General features: G+C 43.7%; 1 protein-coding gene across 1 annotated transcript in view; it reads right to left on the bottom strand.

Annotated features, from left to right (window-relative positions):
- Window positions 1-15896, bottom strand: part of WDR19 (WD repeat domain 19) — a 97338-nt gene extending 81442 nt beyond the window's left edge. Inside the window, exons 1-6 of the mRNA XM_090035768.1 lie at window positions 15754-15896; window positions 14930-15021; window positions 14150-14215; window positions 12239-12364; window positions 1293-1408; window positions 605-720 (exon numbers count right to left, since the gene is read on the bottom strand). Of these exons, the coding sequence (XP_089891894.1) occupies window positions 605-720; window positions 1293-1408; window positions 12239-12364; window positions 14150-14215; window positions 14930-15021; window positions 15754-15759 (522 nt within the window). The 5' untranslated portion in view covers window positions 15760-15896. The remainder of the gene's footprint in view (window positions 1-604; window positions 721-1292; window positions 1409-12238; window positions 12365-14149; window positions 14216-14929; window positions 15022-15753) is intronic.
- Between the last annotated feature and the right edge of the window lie 1542 nt (window positions 15897-17438).

Raw genomic sequence — 17438 nt, 5'->3', positions numbered from 1 at the left:
GGCCAACTGCCCTGATCTAGTGCCTGGGGTAGGCATGGTATGGCCTCATCTGGTTGTGGGGAGGGGGTCAGGAGAGGGGAGGAAGCCCAATGTGTATTTTGGGGGGCAATCCCAAACCAGCTCTGTGGCGGGGGGAGGGGGAAAGGGGGCATGGCCCAGCCTCAATTCCTTCATGGGAGGATGGGGTGGAGAAGGGGGGCCTGGCCCTAATTTGGCTGTGCTGGGAGTGGGGGCATGAGAATTAGGCAGTAGGGGAGGATGGCCACTGTTCCACGTCACCAAATTTCTCAACCCACAGAGAGCCCACAGGCCAGATGCAATGGCTTGGCAGACTACATTTGTCCTGCAGGCCACAGGCTGAGCAACCCTGTTCTACCCTATACTTCACAGAACCATGGACTCATAGAAATGTTGGGCTGGATGGGAGCAGGTATAAACCATTCCACCCATTTTGCCTTGCCTATTCTTAGAAACTCGGCAAATAATTCTCTCACATAACTTCGAGGCACAATGCCCAAACCATCAGACAGTGAGCACAGACTCTCAAGTCAGCAGCACAAACCTGTATTTAACAGCTAAATTAGGTATCCTTATACTACGTTACCTGTCTTATAGTATCACCTTCCTGATTGCTAACAGTTATCGTTTTGTCTTCACTACCTAGTGCCAAGAGGTTTTCAGTACTCCAGCATCCACATGTGATCCGCTTGGTGTGTTTACCTAAAAAATAAAAATGAAACCCCCAGAATATACATACAAAGGACTTCAGGACAAGTAAGATGGTCACCCAATTCCTTGTCTAGTCTGTGATTTTTACAATATAGCCTGACTAAAAAAACCTGTAATGAGATTTTAAAAAGCAATGTTTTTAGTTCTTCATAATAACCCCAGGAAGACTGTATTTGTATATGGGAACTTAAGGACCCTTACCTTTGCTTTTAATTTTGGGGGCATTTGCTAAAGCTGTGATTTTTTTTGCCTGAAGGAGACTAGTGTACATTTAAAGACGGGCGAAGAAAGATAGTTTAGCAACATAAAATATCACCACAATCTTTTCTCGCTTAATTCAAGTTTTCCACAAGGAAAACTTGGAATTCCCACTAAGGAATTCCAGAACAGGTTTACAGGCCAGTCCCTGTAAGAGTAGGGAACCAAAAGTAGCAGACTAACAAGGGAACATACCAGAGTTACAAATATATATATTACTATATTTTCATGCACAAAAAATTGAGTAAAATGTTGTTCTTGGGTATATAGATCAAAACCCAAATGGACTTCAGTATGGAACATACCAAGAACAGGAATCTTTCGAGAAGTCTGACAGTTATAAATAAGTAAGTTTCCTTTAGTTGTTCCAACAGCGAGTAAGGTTCCAACTCTGGACCAAAGCAAGAAAGACATCGAGTCCCTGAAACACAGAAAAAATAAAATCTTTGACATATCATGACCCTGAGATTATTTTTAAACTTGAACATGGTTTTTAAGACAACTGTTTTATATTCACATGGAACTACATAAAGCAGAATTTTTTTATACGTGTTTTAGAGAAAGTTTACCAATTACACTTAAGCATTCACAGAATAGCTACGAACTATGCCAAAAAGAAAAAGCATTGGTTTATTTTATGTACATGTTTAGTTCTATCCATATGCTGGAAGTTTGCACCTGTCCATAAGCATAGTTACTATACCTAAAATGGATATATGAGACCAACGTTGGAAGAGATAATCCAAATAAATGATACTAAATATAATACAGTACTTTTATTAATTTTGTTGCATTTTAATAGTTTGCTTACTGATTACAGGGCTTCCAGTTCTTTCATTGACAAACTACTCAATGCAGTATGAAAGCTTACTAAAAAGCTATTCACACTTCAAATTTTTAATAAATTCAAGATATGTTATGTTTTAGTTTCAAGAATTGTTACAAGAAATTTTCCCGTTTTTGAAAGTTAGTATTTTGCTATCTTTTTATTATTTCAAGTTCCTTCCAGCTAGGCCTGTCACTCTCTCACAGTACCCCAATGTCCTGATATTCTGCTGAATTTGTATTGTTGTATTGTAGGCTCAAAGTAGTGAGATTGCAGTTAAGGAGGCACCAGAATTCTCTGTTTTGAAGGATCTATACAGTTTCCTGTAGATCACCCCTTACTTTATTTTAGGTGCCACAGGGAATGTGAAATGAATATCAGCTATTACTTAATGTGTGAAACTATCTCTGATGTGTATTTTGTGTTTGCGTTTGTTTTAGGAACATTTTAAGTTTCTTCAGTGGCACTGATCACTATTTCCACACTGTTAAAATGTTGTCCTCTACCGCTGCCTGAGAACTAATACAAGACATCAGACAAATCAGCCATATATCCTCTACCCCTATCCAAGTAATTCATATTCTGGGGAAGGAGAATTACTAAGCTGATTGCCACAGCACTTGCTGCCTTTGATAATGGATTTGCTTCATACATTATATAAAAACAGGTCACAGGAAGAACTGTAATGAAAGCCTGCTGTGTTCTGATTAACACAGGTTATGCCCTTTTGGTTTTTTATGTAGTAAAGTCAAACCATTTATTTTAAATGAGTGACTGCTGGTTATTTAAAAAAAAAGATTACACAAACTGTTTAGGCATAATGTTCATTTACAAATCAGGCCTATGACTCAACACAGCTCCTTCGAAACAAAAACATTCTCAGGTTTTATAAGCATACTCAAAAATACCTTTGGGCCAAATCTACTTTATTCCATCAAGAATTGATGGTAATATTAAGGGCCAATATATTACTTGCTTTAAAGAACCCACACTGCTGAAAGGAATTTAATGTTCATGTGATAATTGAGAAATCTAGTTTAAAAATATGCCTACAGTTAATAGGATACAGATTAGCATGTGTACACTATAATACTAACCAGTATAAGACATAATTTGCCTAATAATTCACATGGTTTGTGAAATAATCAATCTTCCTTCAAACAGAAATGAAACTTTGATTAAGGACTATTGGCTTTAAAATACTGCTCAACATTACATTCATAAAACAGAGATAAAAGAAGTGCCATGATATGGTGTATAATTTAAATAACCTGTACATCTCATACATAGCTACAATACTTAAAGTCATCCTTTTAAAACTTACTGTTACATAAAAACCGGTTTTGTTTAAATTATAGTTTAAACTGAATTTCAGTTTCTTAGGGAATGTAGTACTGAGTGGTGCAATATTGAACTTCAAGATCATAGACATATTTATTCTTTAAACAGCAAACACCCACACAAATATATGTGTGTATGTAACTGTGACCTTTCAATCATTTTTATGATTCAGTTTAATGGTGAGCACAACTTTAATTAATAATAGTTTACCTTAATTTATTTATATATAAATTACACACACTAAAGAAAGTGTGTTGTTTATGAATTCAATTAGACTGACTCCTTTACTGTGAGTCTCATTCATGCAATCAGATTTTAGAAAATGGTGTGAAATGCCTTTGAAGTACATTTTATCTGTTTTGCTATTAGCTGAAAAAGCAAAACAGGAAGAGTGAGAAACTAACTAACAAAAATATACAAATCAAGGATTTCTTAAGGAGGACTGTTAAGAGTCCATATCCTAACTGTAAATGCTGATACTTGGACATAAAGTAGGAACAAAGAAATTGAAAAAAGCCCTTAGCTTGTGACTGTGTTAATCAGAATCAAGCTTAAATGAGGAATCTAAGAAGGAAACCATTTTATGTGTGGCTGATGAATACCTTGAACTTTCTGATGTCCAAGTCAGTCAACTCTCTTTTTTCTGGGATTAGAACGTAATTCAGAACTCTCTGCCCTCATACTGGTAAGGAAACTCTTCTATTACTCCTTGTAAGATCAACAACAGGACGCAGAAGTGTAGAAAGATTTTGTAAGAGTGGTCCTTGAGGAGGAACTGGGTTCAGAAGTACACATTTAGTGAAGTTAGAAACAATGTGATGGTGTCTGTTATCCAATGGCTGACCTGTGATAATAAAGGACCTATGCCTGGAGTAGGTGAGTAAACATTACTAGTTCCAGATTCCTCAAGAGTGGCTCAAATATCTCAACAAGGGAAACCAGATTCCTGAAGCTATTCTGCATAACCACTACAGACAGCACCAAGTAGGAGGCCATATCTGTGGCCTTAAGAGCTGCTTGTAAGTTGTTTTTTTGCCACCGTTTGACTCCCCGCTCTCAAGGGAGTGAACTCTCTAACAACTATGCTAAACTTGCTTGTCCCCAACTCAAAAACACTAGCTGGAAAACAACAGTGCCTGGAAGGTAGTAACTAGGTAGAAAGAAGACGATGCCTTATGATCAAATACATTACATCATGTTGGTTCAATTTTTGGTGTAGTTGCTTGCTTTTGGCAGGACTTCTCATTAATGACCCTCATGATCGAAGGTGATGACCCTGAATGGAACAGAACTCCAGTAATTCTTATAAAACTTAGGTTAGGTATGGGCTGGTGTTTGTCAGACTATTTTAGCAAGGTCCATTATCACCTCCTTTATCAGGAATATTACTTTCTCTGCAGCACCTCCACTCATTTGCAGGCTGATTCCTCAGCTTCCTTCACTGGGATCTGTACAGATATTTCCCAGTAGAGCTACACTGACCTTGATAGGTAAAGCTCCGGTGGCCACGATAACTGTGGCTTATAGCAGTGGTTTTCAACCTTTTTAGACTCGAGGCACGCCTCAAAAAGGCCAGCACTTAGCTTTCACTTGTTCTTTGATTATAGAAAAATAGCACAGCAATTCTATTTGCAAACAACTTAGAAAAAACACAGCAGGTCTAAACGTTTCTGACCTATGAATTCCTATTTTAAACCTCTAGATTTAGCTCATGGACTGTGTATAGGTGTCTGTACACCTAAAAGAGCATCATGGCAGCCTGGCTGAGATCACTGGCTTACAGGCTAGCCACTGAGCAAACAATCCTAGAGCAATCCTCTAGATTCCCTGTGGGACATGAAGGAAGGTGGAGGGAATACTTTTGAAGAGTATCTCTATAAGTAGAGGGCCTACTGATCTTGAGGAGGCCAGCAAATTTTGTGGGCAGATCATGGGGCTGGCTACCATTTTTGAGGGCTTATCATGGTGCACTCTCACATGCCTCTGATTGGCCAACGGGCCCTGGTAGCCCCACCTCCCCACTGCTGATTGGTGGAGAGGGCTGTCTGTCATACAGCCCCACCCCTTGCTGCTGATTGCTAGAGATCTCAATCAGCAGGCAGCCCTCAGCCAATCTGCAGTGAGGGGTGGGGACAGCCGTCATCTTGCCTGCTGGCAGTCTCCTTCCCCTCAGCAGTCCTTCCAGCCATGCAGCCTGCACTGGGGACCCAGCATTTTATTTTTAGTGAGTTTTTTTCCCCCTGCAGATTTTGTGGAGATGGCTGAATTTCGTGATTTCCGCAAAATATGTGAAGTCGCAATTTGAGTAGGTCCCTATCTATGATCATTCAAACCCTAGCATCATATGAAACTATGGAAGCAGGTGAGAGAAACAGTGTTGTTGGTTTTCATGTTGAGAAGAATTATCCCAATGAACTGAGTGCCCTGGAACCACCAGTCCAGGTTTCTGCAGGTTAAATAAGTCTACCCATGCTACATGTTGACATGTGGCATGAAAGTGAGGTGTTGTCATCACCTCCATTTGGTTCTCTGCTGGTTATGAACTGCTGCCACAGGATGCCAAGAGAGCCTCCAAAGAAGTTGTTACCACAGAGCTGAGCCCTGGGATGATGAGATGATTTTTGGCAGTACTATAAATAGCACTCCAGTACAGTGCTTTAATGCCAAATCCTCAGTACCATTGTGTGTACATGCTTCTTTGGGAGCCACTCAAGGCCATGAAGTTTAAGTGTGCAGGTGGTATGGGGAAGATTTCCTATACAAAGCATTCAAGAGTAAATTGGATGCTTATCTTGCTGGGATCCTATGACCCCAGCTGACTTCCTGGCCTTTGGGCAGGGGGCTGGACTCGATGATCTCCCGAGGTTCCTTCCAGCCCTAATGTCTATGAAATCTATGAAATCTTTGTAGGCGGGGAGGGGGTGACATCTGCCCTTGATCTCATCCAGGAAGTATTCCTTATCCATCCTGGTTGGAACAGAAATAAATTAATTCTTAAAGTAAATTTTCAAATAGAACAAGGCATTTCTGGCAGTTTGGACATGGAGAACAAGAAAATCCATCTCAGACCACTAAGCTAAAGCCTAATCAGCACACCAGGTGAACCATACTAGAAAGCCTCCAGTTTTAGGTGCACCAGGCATACATGTGCCAATAAAGTGCATACTACCTATATGCCTGTACTGGATAAAGGGATACAGGTCTTAGCCATGTTGGTCTACAGGCAGAAATATGCAGAACTCTTGGCAGAGGTGGTATCTTTTATTAGACCAACTAAATAGTTGTAACTTTTTTTTTTTTTATTTGCAAGCTTTCAGACTCATGCACCCTTCCTCAAGCAAAGGAGACTGCACACAGATTGTAAAACTTCTCCCATTGGCGAAGCATACAGGGTGCACGTATACCCCCTGAGGACTAGCCACTGTTGACGGTGCCTGCAGGGGTGGAGGGGGGGGTGTTGCCACTTGCCACCACTGGTGGTGCCTATGGGCAGTCGCCGATTGCTGCCAGCATTTGCGGGTGGTCACTGACTGACAGTCTACACTCACCACCCTTCCCTACCCCCCGCTGCTGCAACTGCTGTGGCCACCTGCGGGAGCTCCCTGCTCACTGCCGCCACTGCCTGTGGGTGGTTGCCATGCCCCCCCCAACCTCCAGGGGACAAACGTCATTCATGATTTCTCCCAGGTAGAAATGAAAACTCATAGTGCACAGAGGGATAAAAAGATGTTATAGATAAGTTCCACTGGGTGGGAAAGTTCATTTTATGCAAATTAGGCTCAAATAAAAGTTTAAGTAGCCTGTTTACCTTCTTGGTAAGATGTTTTCTATTGCACAGGACAGAGGTTGACGAAATGAATCTCCTGGCTGAGGCAGTTCTGTCGTGTGTTTTTGTTTTCAAAGTATGAAAATTCAGCTCAAAGAAAAGGCTGGATGGGGTACAGGTGGAATTCTCCAGATTTCTGGATGTTGGATTTTTGCTTCTTTTTTGTAAAAATTATGAAGTTTTCATTTCAAAGATGCTAACTGCAATATATTGCATGTTTCAGGGATACAGGCCTTAGCAGGGTTAGTCTACAGGGAAAAATATGCAAAACTCTTGGCAGAGATTATATCTTTTATTAGACCAGCTAAATAGTTGCAAAAATTGTTTGAGCTGAATTTGCACACCTGGAAAACAAGCTTCACACAACAGAACTGCCTCAGCTAGGAGATTCAATCCATCAGCCTCTCTCTCCTGTGCAATAGAAAACATCTTACTAAGAAGAAAGAAAAAATTCAACACCTTGCTTGCCATCAGACAACTTGGACATAAACAGATTGTTTGAACTTTTACTGGAGTCTAATTTGCATAAAAAGAAGTTTTCCAGCCATGGGAACCTACCTATAACATCTTTTTATTTCCCCGTGCACTATGAAATTTTATTTCTACCTGAAAGAAATGTTACAACATGTGCATTCTGCTTCATGGGTGCATGAACCTGAAAATTTGCAAATAAACATTTTATCTCCAACTATTTAGTTGGTCTAATAAAAAATATCACCTCTGCCAAGAGTTCTGCATGTGTATTGGATAAATGTACACTGTGTTTAACTACATAACACGATCCCATTTACCTGCATAGTAACTGGATGAGGAGCAGTGAAGCGGATTCAGCTATCAAAAGGCTACTACTAGAAGCTCTAAAATTTGACAGGAACTAATTAAGGCTACTATCTCTTGTCATTTGAAAGGCTTCTGACAGCCTAATTGTGAAACTATTAGAAGCCTTGAAAATGACAGGAGTGAGTCACTCTCACAGATGCTAACACCACAGCACTGACACTACTGTGCATTTAATAAGCATTGCTTACACTCATGTCAGTCAAGAGTCAGTGAGGATCTAGTCAGGGAACACCTGGAGGGACTGGATGTATTTAAATCAGCTGGTCTGAACAATCTCCACCCCAGAGTGCTGAGGGAATTAGCTGAGATCGTTGCAGGACCCCTGGTATGGCTTTGCAAGCACTCGTGGTGCTCTGGTGTGGTGCCAGAGGACTGGAAGAGGGCCAATGTGGTTCCCATCTTCAAAAAAGGGAGGAAGGAGGACCCAGGAAACTATAGGCCAGTTAGTCTTACCTCGATCCTGGGTAAGCTTTTTGAGAGAATTATCCTGGCACATGTCGAGGTTCATTAGAGGCAGGTCCAACACGGGTTCATTAGAGGCAGGTCCTGTCAGACCAACCTGGTGGCCTTCTACAACCAGGTCACCAAATCATAGATGCAGGGGTAGCAGTGGACATAGTCTTTCTGGACTTTTGGAAGGCCTTTGACACTCTCTCTCACTCCATTCTCATTTAAAAACTGGGGGACTATGGTGTCACCACCTACACAGTCAAATGGGTGCTAACTGGCTGGAGAGCCGCACCCAGAGAGTGGTGGTGGACGGGTCATTTTCGACCTGGAGGGATGTGGGCAGTGGGGTTCCAACAGGGCTCGGTCCTTGGGCCTGCACTGTTCAACAGATTCATCGGTGACTTGGAGGAGGGGGTAAAAAGCACCCTGTTTAAATTTGCTGATGACACTAAGATGCGGGGGGATGTGGGCATACTAGAAGGGAGGAATAGGCTGCAATCGGACCTAGACAGGTTACAGGGGTGGGCGGATGAGAACAGGATGGGTTTCAACACTGACAAGTGCAAGGTGAGGCACCTGGGGAGGAAGAATCAGCACCATACCTACAGGCTGGGGAACTCCCTTCTCATCAGTTTAGAGGCAGAAAAGGATCTTGGAGTCGTCACTGATGCCAAGATGAACGTGGGCTGGCAGTGTGGGGATGCAGTCAGGAAGGCCAACCATACCTTGTCAAGCATCCACAGATGCATCTCAAGGAGGTCTAAGGAGGTGATCCTCCACCTCTGTGTGACACTGGTCAGGCCGCAGCTGGAGTACTGCGCCCAGTTCTGGGCGCCACACTTCAGGAGGGATGTGGACAAGGGTCCAGAGGAGGGCCACTTGCATGATCAGGGGGCAGCAGTGCAAGCCCTACAAGGGAGAGGCTACAGGATCTGAACCTGTTCAGCCTCCGCAAGAGAAGGCCGAGGGGGGATCTAGTGGCCTGTTACAAACTAGTCAGAGGGGACCAGCAGGTGTTGGGGGTCCCTGTTCTGCCAAGCACTACCAGGAGTGACTAGAAATAACAGTCACAAGCTGGCAGAGAGTAGATTCAGACTAGACACTGGGAGGCGCTACTTCACTGTCAGGGCAGCTAGGATCTGGAACCAACTTCCAAGCGAAGTGTTGCTGGCTCCTACCCTGGGGGTCTTTAAGACAAGGCTAGACGAACAACTTGCTGGGGTCGTTTGACACCAGTACTTTTTCTTGCCAAGGCAGGGGGGTCGGACTTGATGATCTGCTCAGGTCCCTTCTGACCCTACCAACTATGAAACTAAGTGTGTACTCTGGATAAAAATATAGCCTTTTCAGTCCAGATGCTATAAACATAAATGGAGCATACTGAAATATAAGGTGCAGAGGGACAATCACTTGATAGTGAATTGACTTTTTTTGGTTTGCTGGCAATTTCAGAAACTTAAAACATACATGTTCTGGGTCAACCCAAATAGCCATTTTCCAGAATTCCCATGAATTAAAAAAAACAACCCAACTTCCTCCAAGTAAGTGGCCTCACCATCAAGATACAGAGTTTCTTTCTGGCCCCATTTATATTTAATATATTTACTCAAATATAAGACTAGGGTTTTTTCCTCATTCAGGCTTTCATCTTAAAATGGAATATGGGCCAGGCAAGCAGCTGCAGTGGGTCTGGATGGGACCAGGATAGCTCCTGTGGCAGGTAGGGTGTGCATAAGAGAGCATGGGATGGGGGCATGTGATGTCAGGGGAGAAAGAAAGAAAATGGTGGTGGGAGGATTATGGGGGAAGGGATACACAGAGTGGGAGGAGGGGGCATAAAGAAAGGGACATGTAGAGCAGAGGGAGATGGCGTGTGGGAAGGGAGTGCAGTGCTAGGAGAAGCTTGGGGGAAAGTATTTGTGATGTAGTGGGGGAACATGGGTAAGGAGTGCAGAGGGAAACATGGGGGAAGGAATGCATGGAGTAGGGGAAAACGGCATGGGAAAAAGGGTGTATGATATGGCATGTAGGCCTGAAAAGCTGCCTTGGCATAACTGATGCCTTTTTTTTTTTTCCTTTGAACCGACACCATAAGCTTTCAGCAAAAGTATACACAGAGGCAACTAAGCACAGGTCACATAAACAACTCCTGTAGGCAAAACAAAATATAGATATAGCTGTAGAATGTAAGAAAAGATAGAATAGAGAAGCAAAACAAACCCAAAGATAGCTCAGTAGGTAAGAAGCAAAAGAAAGATTGAGGGTAAAAGTTTGATGGGGAAAAAACTGCGGTGAAAGGTAACCAGTAAAGATCTATGGCATGACTGTATATGAAATTTACAGAAAAGGGCTGTAAAAGGGTATAAAAGCCTAAGGAAACAAACAAGTATGGAGAGCTGTCACCAAGACAGAGTCAAAACTGCAACCCCCAGTGCCACGACAATAAGTAGAGCCATTGTTCACCCTTCGGAAGAACTGTGTGAGAATACATCTACAGACTGTTTGCAGTTTTGCTCAAGCAGTGGCATTGTTTATGTGTTCAATAAATTTGGATTTGAGACTGGAATGGGATCACCAATCATTTCATTATGTTCACACCACCCCTTAACCAAAATTAAATGTAATGGCAGGGTGAGAGGAAGGGAGACATAGGGAAGGGGTGTGTGGTGTGGGGGGAGCATGTAGGAACGGGTGGCAGGGGGCACTGTCAAAAGGATGCATGGAGTGATGGGAGTGCAGGGAAGGGGTGCAGGGAGGGTATACAGTGCAGGACAGAGTGCATGGAAAAGGGTGCTTGGTGCTGGAGGGAGCATGGGAAGAGCTCATGGTGCATTAGGGGAGCATGGGGAAAGAACACATGGAGCAAGGGGTGGGCAGGGAGAGCTCAGCTGCACGGGGAGGTAGTGGAGACGCTGGGAATGGGGGCTATGGGAAATTTTGGGGTGGCTATAGCCCAAGCTCCTCCCAGCGCTGCCACTGCTCAGGGCACTCACCAAGGGAAAGGCAGCAGAGCAAAGCCCCCCATGCCCCTTTCCCCCCACCCCCCAGACTTACCAGCCAGATGCTGCTCTCCATGCTGCCTGGCTGCATTTCTTGCTGTGTGCATTCTGCGACTGCACAGATGCACACAGCATTTATCATTGACATTATCATCTACATCAGCCAAAAAAGCCAATAGCCAACCATGTTAATTTTCCTTTTAGCAGTGCCAATCTGATATATTGGTGCACCTCTAATAATAAGTAATTAAACAATGTGAAACAGCTTCAATAGAAAAGATTGACAAAGTACCTTAGTGGCTAGGGGACTGCACTGAAAAAGAGTCTTTGTTTCAAATGAGAGAGAGAAAGGATTTGAACCTGGATCTTTCATATCAGAGATAAGTACCCTGAGCTACAGAGCACAGCATCACCTATTTTTCCTCCCTAATTTTGTGAATGGCATTTAGATCTCTAAGGAAATTAACCTGAAATATTAAAGTGTTGTTTGAACAAGGTCATAAGCATAAAAACAATCCAGGCTAACTCAGAGCTGGTTTTTTTATGTAGCTAAATGATTCATGACCCACTATCCACCCACCCACCACATGTTGAAGATCCAGCAGAAAACCACCACTGTCAGTGGACAATGATCAGGAAACATTTGTAGCAGAATGATTAGATAGGATCACACCTTCATACTCCCCCAAAAGCTGCATTAAAAAAAGATATATTTGCAACAAACCCTGAAGATCAACAGATTAATTCAAGTTTCAAAGCTAAAGTGTGTTCAAGGAAAGCATTTTAGCAGCAGCTTCTGCTCTTTCAAACTGAACAAGACCCATGTTCCAGCTCCCAAGTTTGGCTATAGGGGGAGAGGTGCTCTCTCCAGTAGGCAAGTCCAAGGTCATTTAAGAGTATAATACTACAGTGAACTCCTGATATTAACTTTATAATTATAAAGATAATAACACTACCAAAGTTACCTACCTCATGCCACTGTCCATCTGGCTTGTTTTGTTTGTGTTGGCATACCAAAAATAAATGGTACTAGATTTGTCAGCAATTATTGCTAGTGAGTCTCCATCTTTATCCCAGTCCATGGCAACACAGTTGCTTAAAAAACACAAGGAAAAGAAAAAATAAATTTCACTAGGGATTTTAAAAGCTTATTTTTAAGGTACAAAATATCCAGAATTCTAGGCATTGTATACAAGGCCCTAGTCCCTGCTCCATCCCTTCTAAATGAAGCCAAGTGACAGGATGAGACATTCATTCTTTGCAAACCTGAATATCTATGTAGAAGCTGCAGCATTAGTACAAACTTCCGTTAGGCTTATGACCTCTTCCTCCTCCTTTTGCCTTCATAAGTAGCCTACCATCCCAGTCCCTCCAAAGATTCTGGGGTTGGTGGGCCTCCAGCTATATCCCTTATACATAAAATATGGATAACTATGTTACTTAGCTATGTCCCATGAAAATATGGATATCACCAAACTATAGCACTTTTTAAAGCTACTCAGCGCAACCTGAACTCACTTAGTACTAATTAATGTATGAGCTTGAGAAAAAGCCACACTGATGCAGAAAAAGGCTGTAGCTACAAGAAGATCCTAGAACTGACACAGGAACAGGGATATCATAATGTGTAGCAAAAGGAGAGGAACATTCTGGAGGTACCTGTACACTAAGATCATAAAAAAAAATCTCTGCATCTGAAGTAGGACTATTTTCCTTTTGTTGTAGAAAAGGATTCAGAGACTAAAGGACTGGGAGATATAGGGCAATGCACAACCTTTGGAGACGCTAACGGGGGAAGTGGCCACTTGGTGTACCTAAAGACAAAGGAGTGGCAGAGCAGACTATCCACCCAGAAGCCTAGCTGCATGCCCGAAATTAAAAAAAGAGGATGAATCCTGGGATAGGAGTGTCTGTATAAATGTCAGCCACTTCTTGTATTCTGGCTGCAGTCAGGCTTGTTCGTATTGTTACACCAAGAGACTGTGAGCTTAGGCTCACGCAGAAATTATGAGCCTCCCTCTATTATTGGAAGGAGGGCATAAATGCTAGCAAGTGATTCCAGGAGACAATAAACGAGAAAACAGGCACAGTAGTGTAGGTCATAAGTTAACAATAAGTGTTTCAAGTGGGTGTAATGAGCAGAATGCACTACCCAGCACCCACTGACTGCAGTCAGGCCTATCTGTTATACAATGGGGAAACAGTGGGCCACACTAAGACAATTATAGCTAGTAATTATGCATTTAGTTGCCTCCCTAAGTACTGTGGACAACTAATGAAATAATATGGAGGTTGCAGGTTCATCACAGTTGCTCCAGCTGGCTGCAGGCAGGAAGCAGAAGTACAACAAAACTAGTCCTGAGTCTGGAAGAAGCCATTTATTATCTTCTATACTGTGATACTGGCATAATCTCTCAGCTATTGCTTTTTGATTAAAAAAAAAAAAAAAAAAGTAAAATATATAAGAAAAAAAGGTTTTAAAATTGTTGTATGTGCGTTGAGTGAGAAGCATGGAATCTCATTGCTTTACCAAACAAAATAAAATAAATGATATTTAAAAAAAAATAAATTGAAATGAATATTAATTGTGCTCTTGCTCTCTATTCCAGGCAGGTTTTGTCTTGATAAAATAAAACAGCCTGGTGGGGGTCAGACTAGATGATCTGCTCAGGTCCCTTCTGGCCCTAGAAACTATGAAAGACGACAGGTAGCACAAGATACATCATTGGTACAGGAACATAGTATTTTTTGTGGTTCTTTTATTGTGAAATCAACCCTGCCTCATGGCCGCATCTTGATTCATATTCCTTATTTATACCATCACGGTATTAAAAAAAATGAATTCTTAAGAAAGCACTCAAAACCCATCTCAGTACTTACCCTGGTAGGTTAATTTCATTTCTCTTCTGACCATGACGATCAAAGATTTTTACAGTGTGATCAACACTAACAAAATTAAAAAAGGATTAGCAAATAAGGCAAACTGAATTTTCTTTGTACATTTACAAATATCAGTAAGAATGTTTTCCACTGATCTTTCATATCCCTGTGATCTGGTTCCCAAATTTAATCTATGAATATTTCCAGGGGTTGGGTCAGTACTTTGAGCTATTTTCACATCTAATAGCTACTGCTAGTTGCACTTTTCAATGATGTCTATGTACACATAAACAATATTTAAAGATGTTATGCACTCAGTTGCCTCTCTCACATAGGCAACTTGTAGGGGAGTCGGGGGGGCACGTGCCCTCGCTGACAGGGCTGTCCCTGCTGTTGACACCTCCGGTGGCTTTTGCAGGTGCTCACCAGCCCCATCCCCACCACTGATGCCTTCTTCTGCAGGTGCTTACCAGCCCTGTCCCCACTGCCGCTGCTAACTTCTGCAGGTACCCCCTTCAGACTCAAGAGGCACCAGTCACACATGCTCCCTAAGAGAAGCTCATAATTCCCTTAGTGGACATGGCCCTTTGTTTCTCCATTGCACAACAACTAGGTCTGACTGCAGCACAGTGGGTGGTGCGTTCTCCTCTATAGCCTTGAAACATTTACTATTAACCTGTGACCTCCTGTTCCCATTTTCTCATTCCTTGTCCCCTGAAATTGCTTGTTAGCTTTTACTGCCTCTTTCCAATAACAGAGGGAGGCTCATAGTTTTCTTACCCTGTTACTGCAAGAAAGTTTCCTAAAGTCTTCTGCCAGGTTAATTGCACTGGGAAACCAAGCAAAGACTTTTCTGAAAGAAAAAACACTCGCTGGCAGGGGTGGGGGTGGGGAAAGGGAGGGCAAAAAGAGGAGAATTATGAATTTTAAAACAGCAAGTGTTGAAAAAACAACATAGTAAAACATGTTAATAAAGGGTCCCACTACACATGCAGATAAAAGGTGCAATTGGGTCTAAGGTGAGATCCACAGAACTGTGCCTCCTGCCAGGCCACACAAGCGTGACAGAAAGTGTGACTGTGGGATCACAAATCAGATCCTCTTGCTTACTGCTGGTGTACGGGGAGAGCCTGGGATCACAAGCCCAGGTTTCCTCTGCACCGGCTCCCACAGCTGTAAGGCCGTCAGGTGACATGTAATGTGGGACTCACGGAAGGGGCAGCTGCCCCCCACTGCCAGGTGGTGCAGAGAACGAGCCTCAGGAGGTGCGGGGCTAACAGAAGGGGGTGCTGCCACCGCTGCGAGCCCCACAGCCCATGAGACTTGTGGGGCGGTCACCCCTGTTAGTGGGACACCAGCAGATCCCCGCCTGCTCCGTCAGGGCGGTGCCAATCCCGCGTATCGCGCCCGGGGCCAAACCGCGCAGCCAAAGCAGGAGACGCCGCTAGTACCGGCAGCCCCGGGCGAGGGCACAGGAGCTGGGATCGCTCCGCGGCAGCCTCCCCGCACCCGCCGCCTCACGGGGCAGCCTCCGTAGCCCCGTTCCGGCCTCTCGGGCGGCACCGCCGCCCCCCGGCGCACGCAGTAACGACCTCACCCCTCACCTTCATCTTCCCAGCCGGGACTTTCCAGGCATTATCTCAAGTGCGCATGCGCAACGCACTGCAGACTGGGGGGAGGACGCTTCCTCCAGATAACAGCGTCTCTGTTACCCTGGTAACGGCCGGGGCACTGAAGAGCCTGCTGTTGTCTAGGCCAATCAGACCGAGCGGGCATGGCCTAACCGGGAAATGCAATCTGGGTGTGATGACGTGCTCCACAGTCGCCTCAGCAACTAGCTCTGCCCCCACACTGGGAGGGAACGTCGTTGCTCCACTGCAGCTCAGGGGCGGGGCTCGAGGCGGCCCTCAGGGGCCGGGGCTGCCCGGAAGTGGGCGGTGGCCGGTGGGGAGGTATCGGCCCTTTCCTTTGTGCTGCGCGTGGTCCCTTCATCGGGGGCGGGGCCGAAACGCGGGTGTCGCCACGAGGGTGATATAAAAATCGTGGTTCGTTTCTCGGGAGGTGGAAAAAGACCTTCACAGACACACTCTATTAGCAACACAAAAGGTATATATTTGCAAATAGGGTCAGAGAGAGAGACAAAAGATCAATCACTCTGCCCCCGAGCACAATCATTAGCAGGCTTTTATCCCCCCTCTCCTGACCACGTGTGTAGAAGGAGGAATTTTTACAACTCATTTCCGGTTCATACAAACATATATGTATGCACATACGTCCCATGTGCATTATAATTAACCACTTAAGTATGCGGGGCGGGTAGGCTTAATATGCATTAGGCTATCACGCGTGCGTAGATGGGACCCAAGGTTACTCAAGGTTCAACCTGAAGGCAAAAATGGCATTTGCTCTTATCTTAGCCTAGGAATGTGGGGTCATGAAAGAAAGTGTGATTTAGTGTAACAAAGAGATAGTAAATTTGCAGGACAGAGAGGGAGTGATACCTTAGTACAAAGGGCTTTTGGTGGTTTTTCCCATCAATTTCCAACCCCCCCCTTCCCTCTCCCATTAAGGAGACAAGGAGGGGTAGCAGCTGTGTTTTTTTTTGTTTTTCCTAAATCTGCTATTGATAATGCATTTTTAATAATATTTCTAACAATATCCCCCCTCGAGATGCTTTCTGATCTTTACTTCATTCGGGCATATCAAGATAATTACGAGGAATTTTTCTGAGGACCATGACCTTTGCAGCAGTCTGTGCTTTTAGAGGGACTGCTGCAACCTGCATTCCTTCCACTGTGGTGGTTATCAATCTAGTGAGACAAGGAATAAGGCAAGGGATAAAAATCAAACCAGATAGAGCACACAAAGCACAAACCCTACCTTTTTCCACCAGGGTCCTCCAAATAATTGAAACCACCAGTCCTTATTCCATGTGGTTTCCCACGTTTGTATTGGTACATGGGCTATTTTTCTAATCTCTTTGGCAATCTCTAAGACTGCTTTCCCGTTGTCATCTATTTGGAGGCAACAGTTAGAAAGGTTGAGCTTTCCGCAGACTCCGCCTTCCTCTGCAAGTAAATAGTCTAAGGCCATCCGATTTTGGTATATGGCTGCTCTCATCTGAGAACTTTGTCGGGCCAATAACTCGAGAGCAGTGGCGGTCTGGTTAGTAATTACTTCCAAGACTGCCTGCAACCGGATGATTCTATTCAGCATATATATTGGTGTCCGGTATCCCCAACTCCCATCATTAGCCCATGTAGCTGGTCCATAATACTCAATAATCCTC

The sequence above is a fragment of the Crocodylus siamensis genome, chromosome 2, assembly GCF_052110815.1.
Source record: "Crocodylus siamensis isolate JL-2025a chromosome 2, ASM5211081v1, whole genome shotgun sequence".
NCBI lineage: Eukaryota > Metazoa > Chordata > Crocodylia > Crocodylidae > Crocodylus > Crocodylus siamensis.
Note: the sequence above shows the minus strand (reverse complement) of the source record. Positions and strands in the feature narration are given on the sequence as shown.